The sequence below is a fragment of the Sander vitreus genome, unplaced genomic scaffold, assembly GCF_031162955.1.
Source record: "Sander vitreus isolate 19-12246 unplaced genomic scaffold, sanVit1 ctg234_0, whole genome shotgun sequence".
Lineage (NCBI taxonomy): Eukaryota > Metazoa > Chordata > Actinopteri > Perciformes > Percidae > Sander > Sander vitreus.
Genome location: NW_027595412.1, coordinates 135,001 through 150,000, shown reverse-complemented (window position 1 = coordinate 150,000; position 15,000 = coordinate 135,001). Strand labels below are relative to the sequence as shown.

General features: G+C 41.9%; 1 protein-coding gene and 1 pseudogene across 4 annotated transcripts in view; one reads left to right on the top strand and one right to left on the bottom strand.

The window, feature by feature from the left end:
* The window catches only part of tbc1d9b (TBC1 domain family member 9b), a 34,431-nt gene that overhangs the window by 2,163 nt on the left and 17,268 nt on the right, over positions 1-15,000 (top strand). For all 4 annotated transcript variants that reach the window (XM_078244412.1, XM_078244411.1, XM_078244410.1 and 1 more), the window contains exons 3-8: positions 1-83; positions 8,092-8,350; positions 8,982-9,189; positions 10,529-10,726; positions 14,238-14,384; positions 14,521-14,671. The exon at positions 1-83 is cut by the window's left edge and continues 149 nt beyond it. In XM_078244412.1, the coding sequence (XP_078100538.1) occupies positions 1-83; positions 8,092-8,350; positions 8,982-9,189; positions 10,529-10,726; positions 14,238-14,384; positions 14,521-14,671 (1,046 nt within the window). The remainder of the gene's footprint in view (positions 84-8,091; positions 8,351-8,981; positions 9,190-10,528; positions 10,727-14,237; positions 14,385-14,520; positions 14,672-15,000) is intronic.
* Positions 3,036-4,410, bottom strand: LOC144513365 (nuclear factor 7, brain-like; annotated as a pseudogene).

Genomic DNA, 15,000 nt, shown 5'->3' with positions numbered 1-15,000 from the left:
GAAGGGACGCGTGCCCCGACAGGGCTGGCTCTACCTGTCCATCAACCACCTCTGCTTCTACTCCTTCCTGCTGGGGAAGGAAGGTAAGACTCTCTCAGGCTGTGTGTGTGTGTGTGTGTGTGTGTGTGTGTGTGTGTGTGTGTGTGTGTGTGTGTGTGTGTGTGTGTGTCTGTGTGTGTGTGTGTGTGTGTGTGTGTGTGTGTGTGTGTGTTCTAACCTCTGGTGGATTTGTGAGGACTATGGTTAACTGCTCCTCAGATCTCTGCAGGGTAAATCTGCAGAGATCTAAGTATATCTCTAAGTATATATATATATATATATGTGTGTGTAGTTAATGCAGTAATATCATTTCACTACGTTGGACTGTGTGACCAATAAGGAATCAAGTTTTTGTAAGCATGACTTTCTGAAAAGCACAACACAATGATGAGTGTGTATTCAGTAGCTTGTGGATCAGATGTTGGTCTACAGCAGGGGGGTCAAACTCAGTTTCCCAGAGGGCCACACTGGAAAATAAGAATCACATCGAGGGCCAGACATGTAGAGATTATTGACATGTGTTTATTTAATATTCTGACTGTTATTGCATGTCTCATATACTGTAGTCTTCTCATGTCTCATATACTGTAGTCTTCTCATGTCTCATATCTGTAGTCTTCTCATATACTGTAGTCTTCTCATGTCTCATATCTGTAGTCTTCTCATATACTTTAGTCTTCTCATGTCTCATATCTGTAGTCTTCTCATATCTTTAGTCTTCTCATGTCTCATATCTGTAGTCTTCTCATATACTGTAGTCTTCTCATGTCTCATATCTGTAGTCTTCTCATGTCTCATATACTGTAGTCTTCTCATATACTGTAGTCTTCTCATGTCTCATATCTGTAGTCTTCTCATGTCTCATATCTGTAGTCTTCTCATGTCTCATATCTGTAGTCTTCTCACTCACAGTTTGGGCCTCATAACGCCGCAACAAAGTTCCTCAGCCAGCGACAAATACGCTGAGAAAAGCGACAAAAAAGTTGGAAAAAGGCCCAAAAAAGCGTCAGAGTTGTCTGAAAAAGTGGCAGAACGTTGAGTAAAGCAACGTTTCCAAAACGTTAAAAGTGCCTAAAGCATTGAACAGAGTGCTTAAACCGCCGTAAAAGGCGTCAACAATGTTGAAAAAAGCACCAAAAACTTTGGACAAAGCGACAAAAACGAGGTGGGCCTAAATTTATTGTGAACCTAAATTGAAATGCGGGCCGGATCAGAACCTGCGAGGGCCCGGGTCAGAACCTGAGAGGGCCCGGGTCAGAACCTGCGAGGGCCCGGGTCAGAACCTGAGAGGGCCCGGGTCAGAACCTGCACCGCGACTTGTTCATGATGTAGAGAAATGGCTTCAGTTCCCTTTCTGCTCACTCTTCATTTTAGTATTATATTTTTTTATTTTATTTTGCATAATCAGTGTAAAGATATTTTAAACATACTTCTCATTATTCATATTTCAGATCCTTCACACTAGGACACAACAGACAGGAAATGCCATAAACATAAACAAACATTAAAATAAACACTAAATAAAGACAAAACTACAAACATACAAATCAAACAACTTTATACATACACCTTTCTGCTGACTCGTAATGATTATATATTATATATATATATATATATATATATATATATATATATCTTGTATATTTGTAAAACCTTTAGTTGTGATGTAATCAGGTTTACTACCTGAGAATAATCTCTGGTGTTATAAACTATTACATAACATCAACAGGTCATTTAATAAATCTCCTAACTCTGGTTACATCTTATAAGACTCAGGCTATCTAAAGTTGTTTTTGAAGTGTTTTAATCCGTGTTTTGGGGATCCTCAACATGCTGCATAGTTCATAACTTCTACAGTCAATTTAATAAAATCTTGGGTTTTATTCGGGCTGGAGTCCATAAATACAGTTAATGGATTCAGGCACGGAGAACTTCCATTCACTTTATTTATAGCATCAAATCATAACAGGCGTTATCTCAGGACACTTGACAGATAGAGGAGGTCTAGACCACACTCTATCATTTATAAAGTCCCATCAATTCCAGTAATTCCCCCAAGAGCAAGCATTTAGTGGGACAGTGGTGAGGAAGAACTCCCTTTAGGAAGAAACCTGGACAGACCCAGACTCTTGGTAGGAGGTGTCTGACGGTGCTGGTTGGCAACAGTGGCAATAATCGTTATAATAAATAATAATGGAACAGTGACTACAAATGGTAGTCGTAGTAGTTCATGTCATAGCAGGGCACTGCAGAGCATAGCAGGGCGTAGCAGGGCGTAGCAGGGTGTAGCAAGGCACTGCAGAGCATAGCAGGGTATAGCAGGGCATAGCAGGGTGTAGCAAGGCACTGTAGAGCATAGCAGGGTGTAGCAGGGCATAGCAGGGTGTAGCAGGGCATAGCAGGGTGTAGCAAGGCACTGTAGAGCATAGCAGGACACGGCAGGGCATAGCAAGGCACTGCAGAGCATAGCAGGGCGTAGCAGAGCATAGCAGGGCACTGCTAGACGTAGCAGGGTGTAGCAGGACGTAGCAGGGTGCAGCAGGATGTAGCAGGACGTAGCAGGATGTAGCAGGGGGTAGCAGGGAAGAACTGAAGGCTCAGTTAGCGGTGAGCTCCAGTTACTCCGTTCTAAAGATATGGAGCGAGAGGGTGAACAACCAGACTCTGATTAATGACGTTTGGGGAGTTTTTAGGGTTTATTAGTTCAGTTTATCTCACAGCAAGACTTCACGAGGGGGGAGGGGCTAGAGGAAAACATCCATCGCTGATTGGAAGAAGAAAATGTAATTTAGATTTTATCTACCAAATAATACCTATCTATGGGAAACACTGCTGTATGTTTCCTGTTACTGTTTGCTGCTGCCGATATAAAGTTTGAACTTATTTTATCATTTAGTTCAGATATTATTTCTACACAAATAGATGGGACACATTAACGTTTAAGAAGTGGATCGTTGTTTACTGTTATTATCACCAGCCTAAAACTACAGACTGCATCAGACCTGTCGTTTTGTTACACAGACCTTCAGTGGTGATATCTTCAGATTACCCAGAGTGAAAAAGTGTGGAAACATCCTCTCAGTGAAAGTGTGTGTGAAGGTGTGTATGTGTGTGTTAGTATCAGGATCAGAGAACGACAGATTTCCTCTGTTCCAGTCCAGAGTCACTCTGACCCTCTGGAGCTGCTTCTCAAACGGGAGATCACTGTCTGGAGCTGATGGAGACAACGCTGAGTATTCACCTTCAGAGAACCATATTCTCCATAATCCAGACAGTATGCTTCCCTTCATCTGGACAGACTCTCCTAACACACCCAGTGACCAGTATGTATTGTCTCCAACCTCGACATCCCAGCTGTGAGTCCCTGAGTTAAAGCCCTCAGAGCCCAGGACAGAGCAGTAATTACCAAACCTCTCTGGATTATCAGGAAGCTGCTGTTTCCCTCCTCCTAGTCTCACACTGGTCAGATCTTCAGACAGGATGATGTTTGGACCAGCAGTGTTTGGGTCCAGAACCAGAGGAGTATAGGAGACCATGTCCTTCATCTTGTTCCAGGTGTTTGGCCTCGTCTATCAGAGCTCCTGAGAGCAGCTGTGGATCATCCAGCAGGGGGCGCTGCTGGACTCTTTCCACTGCAGCCTTGTAGTTGATCAGGAATGAGACGTCTTCAGCTCTCAGCTCCTCCTCTGTGGCTCTGACTGTGTCTGAAAGAGCTGCTATCTCTCTGCTCAGAGCCTTCATCTTCTCCTTCATCCTCTGACTCTTCTGCTCCTCTTCCTCCCTCAGTGCAGCCATCCTGGCCTCCTCTTCCTCTTCTAGAAACTGGTGAAGCTTCTTAAACTGATCCTTAATCTGCGTCTCTGTGCGTCGGGCCTGGACCTTCATGTGTTCTGCTATTTGATCAAACTCCTCTTTAACTTGTTCAAAAACCTTTAACTTCTCCTTTATGGGCTCTAGAGTTTCCTGGAGTTTCTTCTTGTGTTGTCGTGCAGCTTCATAGATGGGTCTGATTCTGTGGTTGGTGTGTTTTTCTGAATCTCTGCAGACGAGACACACCGGCTGCTGATGGTCCAGACAGAAGAGTTTGAGTTTCTCAGAGTGCAGACTGCAGAGAGCCTCTGAAGCTCTCTGATCTCTCTGCTGTAAGAAACTCTCACACAGCTTCTTCAACTCCAGGTTACCAGGTGGTTCTCCCTTTGAAGATCTTCTTTTACAAACTGGACACTCCCGTGTTGGTTTCTCTGTCCACCAGCTCTTCAGACAGTCTCTACAGAAGCTGTGGGTACATGACAGAACAACAGGATCTCTAAAAACTTCATGACAGACCAAACAGCAGAAATCCTCCTCTGACATGGAAGCCATTTTGTCTCTGAATGCAGCTGAAAACAGCAGAAAGGGCAAAACATGTTAAAACAGGAAGTCAGTTGTGTTCCCCTCCCTTGCACACGGGAGAAGTTTGTCTTCAGCGCTGTCTGTCTGTTTATTTAGGTATGGATGTATTCATGTATAGACTATACTATTTATGTATAGACTAGGGGGAGGGTGTATGTTTTCAGACACGGCACCCATTCTCTTCTCTGCTTCTCTTCATAGTCGTCAGATTCTTCTACCAGCCCTTATAGAGCTGGCTCAGGTCTGCCTTGGACCAGCTCTTAGTTCTGCTGTTCTAGTTTTAGACTGCCGGGGGACTTCCTTTGACACACTGAGCTCCTCTCTCCTCTCTCTTTCCATCTGTGTGCCTCCATGTCCAGAAATGCTTGTTACTAACTTAGCTCTGGGGAGCTTATTCCCCGGAGTCCTTATGTTTTCTCACCCCGCAGTTTTCCTGGGGATTAGGGTGGCACCTAAATCATGGTTGCAGATGCAGTGGTCTTGCTCGGCGCCCTGCTGTGCCTTACTAAGCCCTGCAATGCCCTGCAATACCTCGCAATGCCCGGCATGCAATGCCCCGCTACGCCCCTCTTCTCCCCGCATCGCACCGCTACACCCTGAACTGCTACAACTATTATTTCTAGTCATAGTTCCACTATCATTATTGTTACTATAACTGTAGTCTTGCTTTGCCAGACCCTCCTCCAAAGTGCGCTTGAGGAGAGTCTGGCTAGTCCACACAGCATTCCTGGATGGGAGAAGAACGTGCTCTGGTTTATTGGCATTTCTTTAAACCAATCACAATCATCTTGGGCGGGGCTAAGCTCCGGACGGAGCCACGGTGCCTCTGTTAAATAGTCTCAGGAAGGAACTTGTTTTGGTGGAACATGTGGACGTTCAAAAGTGGTTTTAGTCGTGCAACAGAAAACTCAGATTGGACAGATAGTCTAGCCAGCTGTCTGGATTTACCCTGCAGAGATCTGAGGAGCAGTTAACCATAGTCCTCACAAATCCACCAGAGGTTAGAAGGTTCAGTAGAATGTAACAGTTCTTTAGAATATATACAGTTCTTTAGAATGTAACAGTTCTTTAGAATGTAACAGTTCTTTAGAATGTAACAGTTCGTTAGAATGTAACAGTTCTTTAGAATGTAACAGTTCTTTAGAATGTAACAGTTCTTTAGAATGTAACAGTTCTTTAGAATATATACAGTTCTTTAGAATGTAACAGTTCTTTAGAATGTAACAGTTCTTTAGAATGTAACAGTTCTTTAGAATGTAACAGTTCTTTAGAATGTAACAGTTCTTTAGAATGTAACAGTTCTTTAGAATATATACAGTTCTTTAGAATGTATACAGTTCTTTAGAATGTAACAGTTCTTTAGAATGTAACAGTTCTTTAGAATGTCACAGTTCTTTAGAATATATACAGTTCTTTAGAATGTATACAGTTTAATAGAATGTAACAGTTCTTTAGAATATATACAGTTCTTTAGAATGTATACAGTTCTTTAGAATGTAACAGTTCTTTAGAATGTAACAGTTCTTTAGAATGTAACGTTCTTTAGAATGTAACAGTTCTTTAGAATGTAACCGTTCTTTAGAATGTATACAGTTCTTTAGAATGTAATGTAACAGTTCTTTAGAATATAACAGTTCTTTAGAATGTAACAGTTCTTTAGAATGTAACAGTTCTTTAGAATGTAACAGTTCTTTAGAATGTAATGTAACAGTTCTTTAGAATGTATACAGTTCTTTAGAATGTAACAGTTCTTTAGAATGTAACAGTTCAATAGAATGTAACAGTTCTTTAGAATGTATACAGTTCTTTAGAATGTAATGTAACAGTTCTTTAGAATGTAACAGTTCTTTAGAATGTAACAGTTCTTAGAATGTAACAGTTCAATAGAATGTAACAGTTCTTTAGAATGTATACAGTTCTTTAGAATGTAACAGTTCTTTAGAATATATACAGTTCTTTAGAATGTAACAGTTCTTTAGAATGTAACAGTTCTTTAGAATGTAACAGTTCTTTAGAATGTAACAGTTCTTTAGAATGTAACAGTTCTTTAGAATATATACAGTTCTTTAGAATGTAACCGTTCTTTAGAATGTAACAGTTCTTTAGAATATAACAGTTCTTTAGAATGTAACAGTTCTTTAGAATGTAACAGTTCTTTAGAATATATACAGTTCTTTAGAATGTAACAGTTCTTTAGATTATATACAGTTCTTTAGAATGTAATGTAACAGTTCTTTAGAATGTAACAGTTCTTTAGAATATAACAGTTCTTTAGAATATATACAGTTCTTTAGAATGTATTGTAACAGTTCTTTAGAATGTAACAGTTCTTTAGAATGTATACAGTTCTTTAGAATGTAACAGTTCAGTAGAATGTAACAGTTCTTTAGAATGTATACAGTTCTTTAGAATGTAACAGTTCTTTAGAATGTAACAGTTCAATAGAATGTATACAGTTCTTTAGAATGTAACAGTTCAGTAGAATGTAACAGTTCAATAGAATGTATACAGTTCTTTAGAATGTAACAGTTCTTTAGAATGTAACAGTTCAGTAGAATGTAACAGTTCTTTAGAATGTAACAGTTCAATAAAATGTATACAGTTCTTTAGAATGTAACAGTTCAGTAGAATGTAACAGTTCTTTAGAATGTAACAGTTCAGTAGAATGTAACAGTTCTTTAGAATGTAACAGTTCTTTAGAATGTATACAGTTCTTTAGCGAAAACAGGGAAGACAGATGGCGCCCACAGAGAGCCCGTGTGTGTCCGAGGTTTCTGCCTAAAGGAAGTTGCATCTCACCACTCGAGGTTTCAGCCTCTGACTCTTGTTATCATTTAATACTATAAATACAATGGAATTAAAGTTGAACCCAAACCACTATCTTTTCTTCCTAAACTAAACTAAGTAGTGTTGTCTAAACGTAAGAGGTTCTGGCAGAAATCCCTGAAGCCTGTCTGCCTGTCTGCCTGTCTGCCTGTCTGCCTGTCTGCCTGTCTGTCTGTCTGTCTCTCTCTCTCTCTCTCTCTCTCTCTCTCTCTCTCTCTCTCTCTCTCTCTCTCTCTTCTCACTGACAACTCAACAGGAACTAACTTGTTTTCCTGGTTTGTCTCAGATGATGTCTTGTAAAGGGCGGATCTTTTTTAGGAAACTGATGACTCATCTTAAAGGGGCAGTTCAGATGTTAGTTCAGTGAGCTTCTTCTCATAGTCACTTAGCTACAGTAATCGCAGTGAATCAGCCAATCACAGCGCTCACAGCTACATCTGGCATTTATACAGCCAATCACAGCCCTCACAGCTACATCTGGCATTTATACAGCCAATCACAGAGCTCACAGCTACATCTGACATGTATACAGCCAATCACAGCGCTCACAGCTACATCTGGCATTTATACAGCCAATCACAGAGCTCACAGCTACATCTTGCATTTATACAGCCAATCACAGAGCTCACAGCTACATCTGGCATTTATACAGCAAATTATATTTTATATTATCCTATATTTCTGACTTTAATCTTCCCGTCAGTGACCCTGGTGGTGCAGTGGAGCGAGGTGACCCGTCTGAAGAAGAACGCCATGCTGGTGTTGATATGTTCTATATGTTTATATGTTTTGATATCTGATATTATAGATATTATATATGTGTGTGTGTTACAGTGACCCTGGTGGTGCAGTGGAGCGAGGTGACCCGTCTGGAGAAGAACGCCACACTGGTTTTCCCGGAGAGCGTGCGTGTGAGCACGCGTCACAGCGAGCACTTCTTCTCCATGTTCATCAACATCAACGATACCTTCCGTCTGATGGAGCAGCTCGCCAACATCGCCATGCGCCAGCTGCTGGACAACGAGGCCTTCGCCGCCGACCGCTCGCTGCCCAAAGCCTGCAAGACGCTGAGGAACGTCTCCGCGCTCAAGAGGTAACAGAACAGGAAGAACGAGTCGGAGAAACTACAAGAAGGCTAATATGTCAAAAAGCCACAGAAAAAGTTGTTCTTGAAGTTTTTCAGTCATTTTGGGCCCAAAAAATGAAAAGAAATCTGTCTGGAATCACAAAACATATTAGTACCGTTAGATGAAGGTAACATGAAAGGCTGTTTAAGTTGAAAAAAGCCACAAAAGTTTAGGAAAAAAAGTCAAATAATATGTCAAAAAGCTAGAAAAGCGTAGAACCCCCCCAGAGGAACAGAAGCTTCTCTTTGCATGTTGGTGTTGGTTTATATATCGAGAGGTCTCGCTCTCAGCTTTCAGCTGTTTCCTGTTTCCTGTGCGTTGACCCTGTTTCCTGTGCGTTGACCTTTGACCCTGTTTCCTGTGCGTTGAGCCTGTTTCCTGTGCGTTGAGCCTGTTTCCTGTGCATTGACCTTTGACCCTGTTTCCTGTGCGTTGACCTTTGACCCTGTTTCCTGTGCGTTGACCCTGTTTCCTGTGCGTTGACCTTTGACCCTGTTTCCTGTGCCTTAAGCCCGTTTCCTGTGCATTGACCTTTGACCCTGTTTCCTGTGCGTTGAGCCTGTTTCCTGTGCGTTGACCTTTGACCTTTGCGTGCAGGGATCTGGACGCGCGGGCGAAGAACGAGCGGTACCGGACCATGTTCCGGCTGACCCAGGACGAGCGTCTGGACGGACACACGGACTGCACACTGTGGACGCCGTTCGCCAAGATGCACGTGGTGGGACAGCTGTTCATCTCCAACAACTACGTCTGTTTCAACAGCCGGGAGGAGGACCTGTGTCAGCTGATCATCCCCCTCAGAGAGGTCACTATTATTATTATCATTATTATTATAATATTATTATTAACCTGTCAGCTGATCATCCCCCCTCAGAGAGGTCACTATTATTATTATTATTATTATTATTATTATTATTATCATTATTATTATTATTATTATTATTATTATTATTATTATTATTATTATTATTATTATTATTATTATTATTATTATTATTATTATTATTATTATTATTATTATTATTATTATAATATTATTATTAACCTGTCAGCTGATCATCCCCCTCAGAGAGGTCACTATTATTATTATCATTATCATTATTATTATTATTATTGTCAGCTGTTCATCCCCCTCAGATCCCCCTTTTTAGTGCTGTCAGTTAAACACGTTATTAACAGCATTAACGCAAACCCATTTTAACGGCGTACTTTTTTTTTTTTTTGCGCGAGATTAACTTTCTTTTTGGCCGAACAAACTTTGTAGTTTTCTTCACATGCTGTTGCAACAACTAGTAACGTTACAAAAACTACAACACCAAACCGGATCTAGCTAGACCGGAAACACAACAACAGGCACGCTGCACACACAAAGAGTAGTAGGCTAACGTTACGTTTTGAGTGGATGGCGAGAGCCAATAAGATTCTGAATGGAAAGTTTACTTTTAAAACGTTGCCAAATGGTTCCATTGACAAGACCAAAGTGATCTGTGTGTTTGGTCATTGTGACCTGAGCTATCATCGCAGCACGTCCAGTCTGAAAGACCACTTGATGACCAAGCACGCAGCTGATGGCCAGCACACAGCTGATGGCCAGCACAGACAGCTGATGGCCAAGCAAACACAGCTGATGGCCAAGCACACAGCTGATGACCAGCAAACACAGCTGATGGCCAAGCACACAGCTGATGACCAGCACACAGCTGATGGCCAAGCATACAGCTGATGCCAATTCTCCCCCCCCCTCGTCAAAGCCAGGCGACAAAAGCACAAAGCAAGCCGATCCACTTTTCCATGTTAAGAGCATTAAAATGAGAAACAACAATGTGACAAAAAGAAATCTAGGGACATTTAGAATAGATAAAAATGTGAGATTAATCGCAAGTTAACTATGACATTAATGTGATTAAATATTTTAATCGTTTGACAGAACTAGTATATATTATTATTATTATTATTATTATTATTATTATTATTATTAACCTGTTAGATGATCATCCCCCTCAGAGAGGTTATTATTATTCTGCTGTGTTACCCATGATGCTCTGCTGTGTGTTACCCATGATGCTCTGCTGTGTTACCCATGATGCTCTGCTGTGTTACCCATGATGCTCTGCTGTGTGTTACCCATGATGCTCTGCTGCCAGGTGTCCATTGTGGAGAAGGCGGACAGCAGCAGCGTCTTGCCCTGTCCCGTCTCCATCAGCACCAAGAACAAGATGAACTTCCTGTTCGCCAACCTCCGAGACAGAGACTTCCTGGTCCAACGCATCTCCGACTTCCTGCAGCGAACCCCCGACAGTTGCTGGGGCGACACCAGCCCGCTGGCTCTGATTGGTCACTCGGTGAGCTTCTGATATGCTGAATCATTACAGGACAATTCCTGCGCTAAGTGACCCTAGGGGTTAATACCACTCTGTCTCTCTGGGACATGTTGTCATGCTAATCTATAGGGGGGGGGAAATCACCAGAGGCCTCACAATACGATGTCATCACCATACTTATGTCACAATACGATATCATCACCATACTTATGTCACAATACGATGTCATCGCCATACTTATGTCACAATACGATGTCATCGCCATACTTATGTCACAATACGATATCATCGCCATACTTATGTCACAATACGATGTCATCGCCATACTTATGTCACAATACGATATCATCGCCATACTTATGTCACAATACGATATCATCGCCATACTTATGTCACAATACGATATCATCGCCATACTTATGTCACAATACGATATCATCACCATACTTATGTCACAATACGATGTCATCGCCATACTTATGTCACAATACGATATCATCGCCATACTTATGTCACAATACGATGTCATCGCCATACTTATGTCACAATACGATGTCATCACCATACTTATGTCACAATACGATATCATCGCCATACTTATGTCACAATACGATATTATTGCGATTTTAAATATTCCGAGATATATTGCAATGTATAACCTTTTTTTCACAATTTCAAATGATGTCCCCAAAGGAAAATTTTGTCAACATCTGTTTAAACTAAAAATATAAATTTCTCAGTTTGTTCATCTCACTTCAGTTGTGTTGCTGCTGAATGGGATTATCAAGCAGACTGACCATCATAATATCATAACTAGGGCTGTCAATCAATTAAAAGATGTTATCTAATTAATGACATACTCTGTGATTAATTAATCTAAATTAATCTCATACATAATTAACGGTGCCTGAACCGAGACTTTTTAAGAAAGTAAAAAAAGAAAAGAAATAAAAAGGTATAAACAACAGTTGGTGACATTAAAGAACGGCTTGTTTATTGCTAAGGCCATATGGTCAACATTAAATGATTAATAATAATGTATAACAATAACAATAACTTATTTCACTAGTAAACTGCTGTTGAACGACAAAAACAACCACCAGATGGAAAAGGACATTTACAATAACTTCAAATGCACCACGAGGCTGTAGTTTACCAGTTTCATTGAACGCACCGTCTGTGTTGTTTCTCCGACCAGCTGCAGATTGTTACATCCCGGTGTTGAATCCTCTACAGTAAAACACAGTCACACTTTACACCGTTTAGTGTTAGCTGTCAGCATTTAACCCTGTTTAATCCAGCTGCTAGCTAGTGGTAGGCTAACGTTAGCTGCTGTTGAGTATAGTGTTAACTAGCTAGCGGTAGGCTAACGTTAGCTGCTGTCGAGTATAGTGTTAACTAGCTAGTGGTAGGCTAACGTTAGCTGCTGTCGAGTATAGTGTTAACTAGCTAGCGGTAGGCTAACGTTAGCTGCTGTCGAGTATAGTGTTAACTAGCTAGCGGTAGGCTAACGTTAGCTGCTGTCGAGTATAGTGTTAACTAGCTAGTGGTAGGCTAACGTTAGCTGCTGTCGAGTATAGTGTTAACTAGCTAGCGGTAGGCTAACGTTAGCTGCTGTCGAGTATAGTGTTAACTAGCTAGCGGTAGGCTAACGTTAGCTGCTGTCGAGTATAGTGTTAACTAGCTAGCGGTAGGCTAACGTTAGCTGCTGTCGAGTATAGTGTTAACTAGCTAGCGGTAGGCTAACGTTAGCTGCTGTCGAGTATAGTGTTAACTAGCTAGCGGTAGGCTAACGTTAGCTGCTGTCGAGTATAGTGTTAACTAGCTAGCGGTAGGCTAACGTTAGCTGCTGTCGAGTATAGTGTTAACTAGCTAGCGGTAGGCTAACGTTAGCTGCTGTCGAGTATAGTGTTAACTAGCTAGCGGTAGGCTAACGTTAGCTGCTGTCGAGTATAGTGTTAACTAGCTAGTGGTAGGCTAACGTTAGCTGCTGTCGAGTATAGTGTTAACTAGCTAGCCGTAGGCTAACGTTAGCTGCTGTTGAGTATAGTGTTAACTAGCTAGCGGTAGGCTAACCTTAGCTGCTGTTGAGTATAGTGTTAACTAGCTAGCGGTAGGCTAACGTTAGCTGCTGTTGAGTATAGTGTTAACTAGCTAGCGGTAGGCTAACCTTAGCTGCTGTTTGAGTATAGTGTTAACTAGCTAGCGGTAGGCTAACCTTAGCTGCTGTTTGAGTATAGTGTTAACTAGCTAGCGGTAGGCTAACGTTAGCTGCTGTTGAGTATAGTGTTAACTAGCATCATGTGCAGCGGTGTTTGTGTTTCAGAGCAGCAGAGAGAAGAGCAGACATATCAGTGGAGCCAGATTTCAGTAGCCAGGGTTGGCAGGAAGAAGATTTTATAAGTAAATGTTCCAGTTAATGATCCAGGCAGAACATTCTCGTCTCCTCCTTCATTTTACAGTCCAATGGTGCTAGAACGGCTCCGGGTCAAACCTCAATATGGAACGGGTTAATCTGCGTTATTTTTTTAACGCGTTATTTGTTCTCAGATTAATTAATTATTATGACATTGTTATTTTGACAGCCCTAATCATAATAGATCCATACTTGGCGTCTGAGTATCGATACAGTATTGCCACGAAAAATATCGTGATACTATGCTGTATCCATTTATTACCCGTATTAATTAATGTGTTTGGAGCTTGAAAGACGCTAGCGCGGACCGCTGATTAGCTTACAACGCTAGCCAGTCCCTCCAAAAAACGTGAACATGCCATCCCATAATTCAACGCATAATCAGCCAAAGTCTTCATATTTATTTCGGGGCATTTTTTCAAATACGCCGCACTTTCGCCGCATAAATTGCTGATTTCTGAACAAAATATGCAGGGCTTGCATGATGTCATAATCCCCACATTTTCGTTGCAAAAAAGTCACACATATCTATAGCAGCCATTTTCCCCTGTTGCCATGGGAACGTTATGACGTGACGTAATAACGTGACGTGAACATCATCTAAAAGCTGCAAACCCCGCGATGAAGCCACGATGACATCACAGTTTTAACAAGTTCCCACAATTTCATCGCATAAAACTGCATAAATATCCCGCTTATTCCAAAACGTGACGCATAATCAAGGATTTTAGCCCAAAACCATCACAAAAAAACTCTGCATTTTTCTGGAAGGACGGTTTAGTATTCTGGGCACAGGGAAAGTAAAAACAAATCGCTGTTTATACCACTAACAAGGCTCAAAGTATCACCAAACTTCACCGGTAGCATAATGAGGGTCCCTACATGTTAACACAAGCATTGAGAACTTTGTAAGTGTACAGACAGTTTATTGAAGAAGAGCTGCTGGAGCTCCGTGAAAGGGCTACGAGAGAGAGAGAGCTACTGGTAGTCAACACAGCCTCGTACTTGGGGAAACCAGTCATGACTTAGAGCTGAGTGTAGTCAGTTCAGACGCTAGCAGACAGGAAGTGGAATCCTCTCTCTGCTGGAGTTTGAGTTTGTGTTGTGTGTCCTCAGGCGTCCTCCAGCGTTCCCTCGCCCTCGTCTGCAGGGTCTGACTCCGCCCACAGGGGGCGCCACTTCCACCCCGGCCTGCCCACAGCCAGCCAGGGTCTGCTGCAGCTCTACCAGCAGGACGCTCCCGAGGACCTGGGCCCCAAAGCCGTGAGTTCAAGTCCCAACACCTTCAGACACTGAGAGCACGTTGGCAGGGTTGGGCGGTGGTGGGAGGGTCACTAAATGGAAAGGCAACTTTAAAAAGATGAGAACATGTTTCTGTGTCTGGCTGCCCCCCCCACAGATGAAGGAGAAGATGAAGGAGGAGGCATGGAACATCCATTTCTCCGAGTTTGGTCGTGGTGTCTGCATGTACCGGACCTCCAGAACCAGAGAACTCGTTCTGAATGGGATTCCTGAATGCCTGAGAGGAGAACTGTGGCTGCTCTTCTCTGGTCAGTTAGTTCACTCACTCACTCACTCACTCACTCATTCATTAAAACACATCACCCAACCCACCAGACTCCATGTAAATAATCAGGACTTTTATCATGGTAAAACACACTTCATTCAAAGTGGACAGAAACTAAATCAAACTACCAAAAGCCGTCTTGGTTCATCTTTCCACTGTTCCAACAATCACCACTCTGGTTTGGTTGAAATAAACCCTTAATTCACCCATTTACATGTGGAGATATGCTGGCTCTATACACGCTAAAAGTCCTGATTATTTACATGGAGTCTGGTGGAGATATGCTGGCTCTATACACGCTAAAAGTCCTGA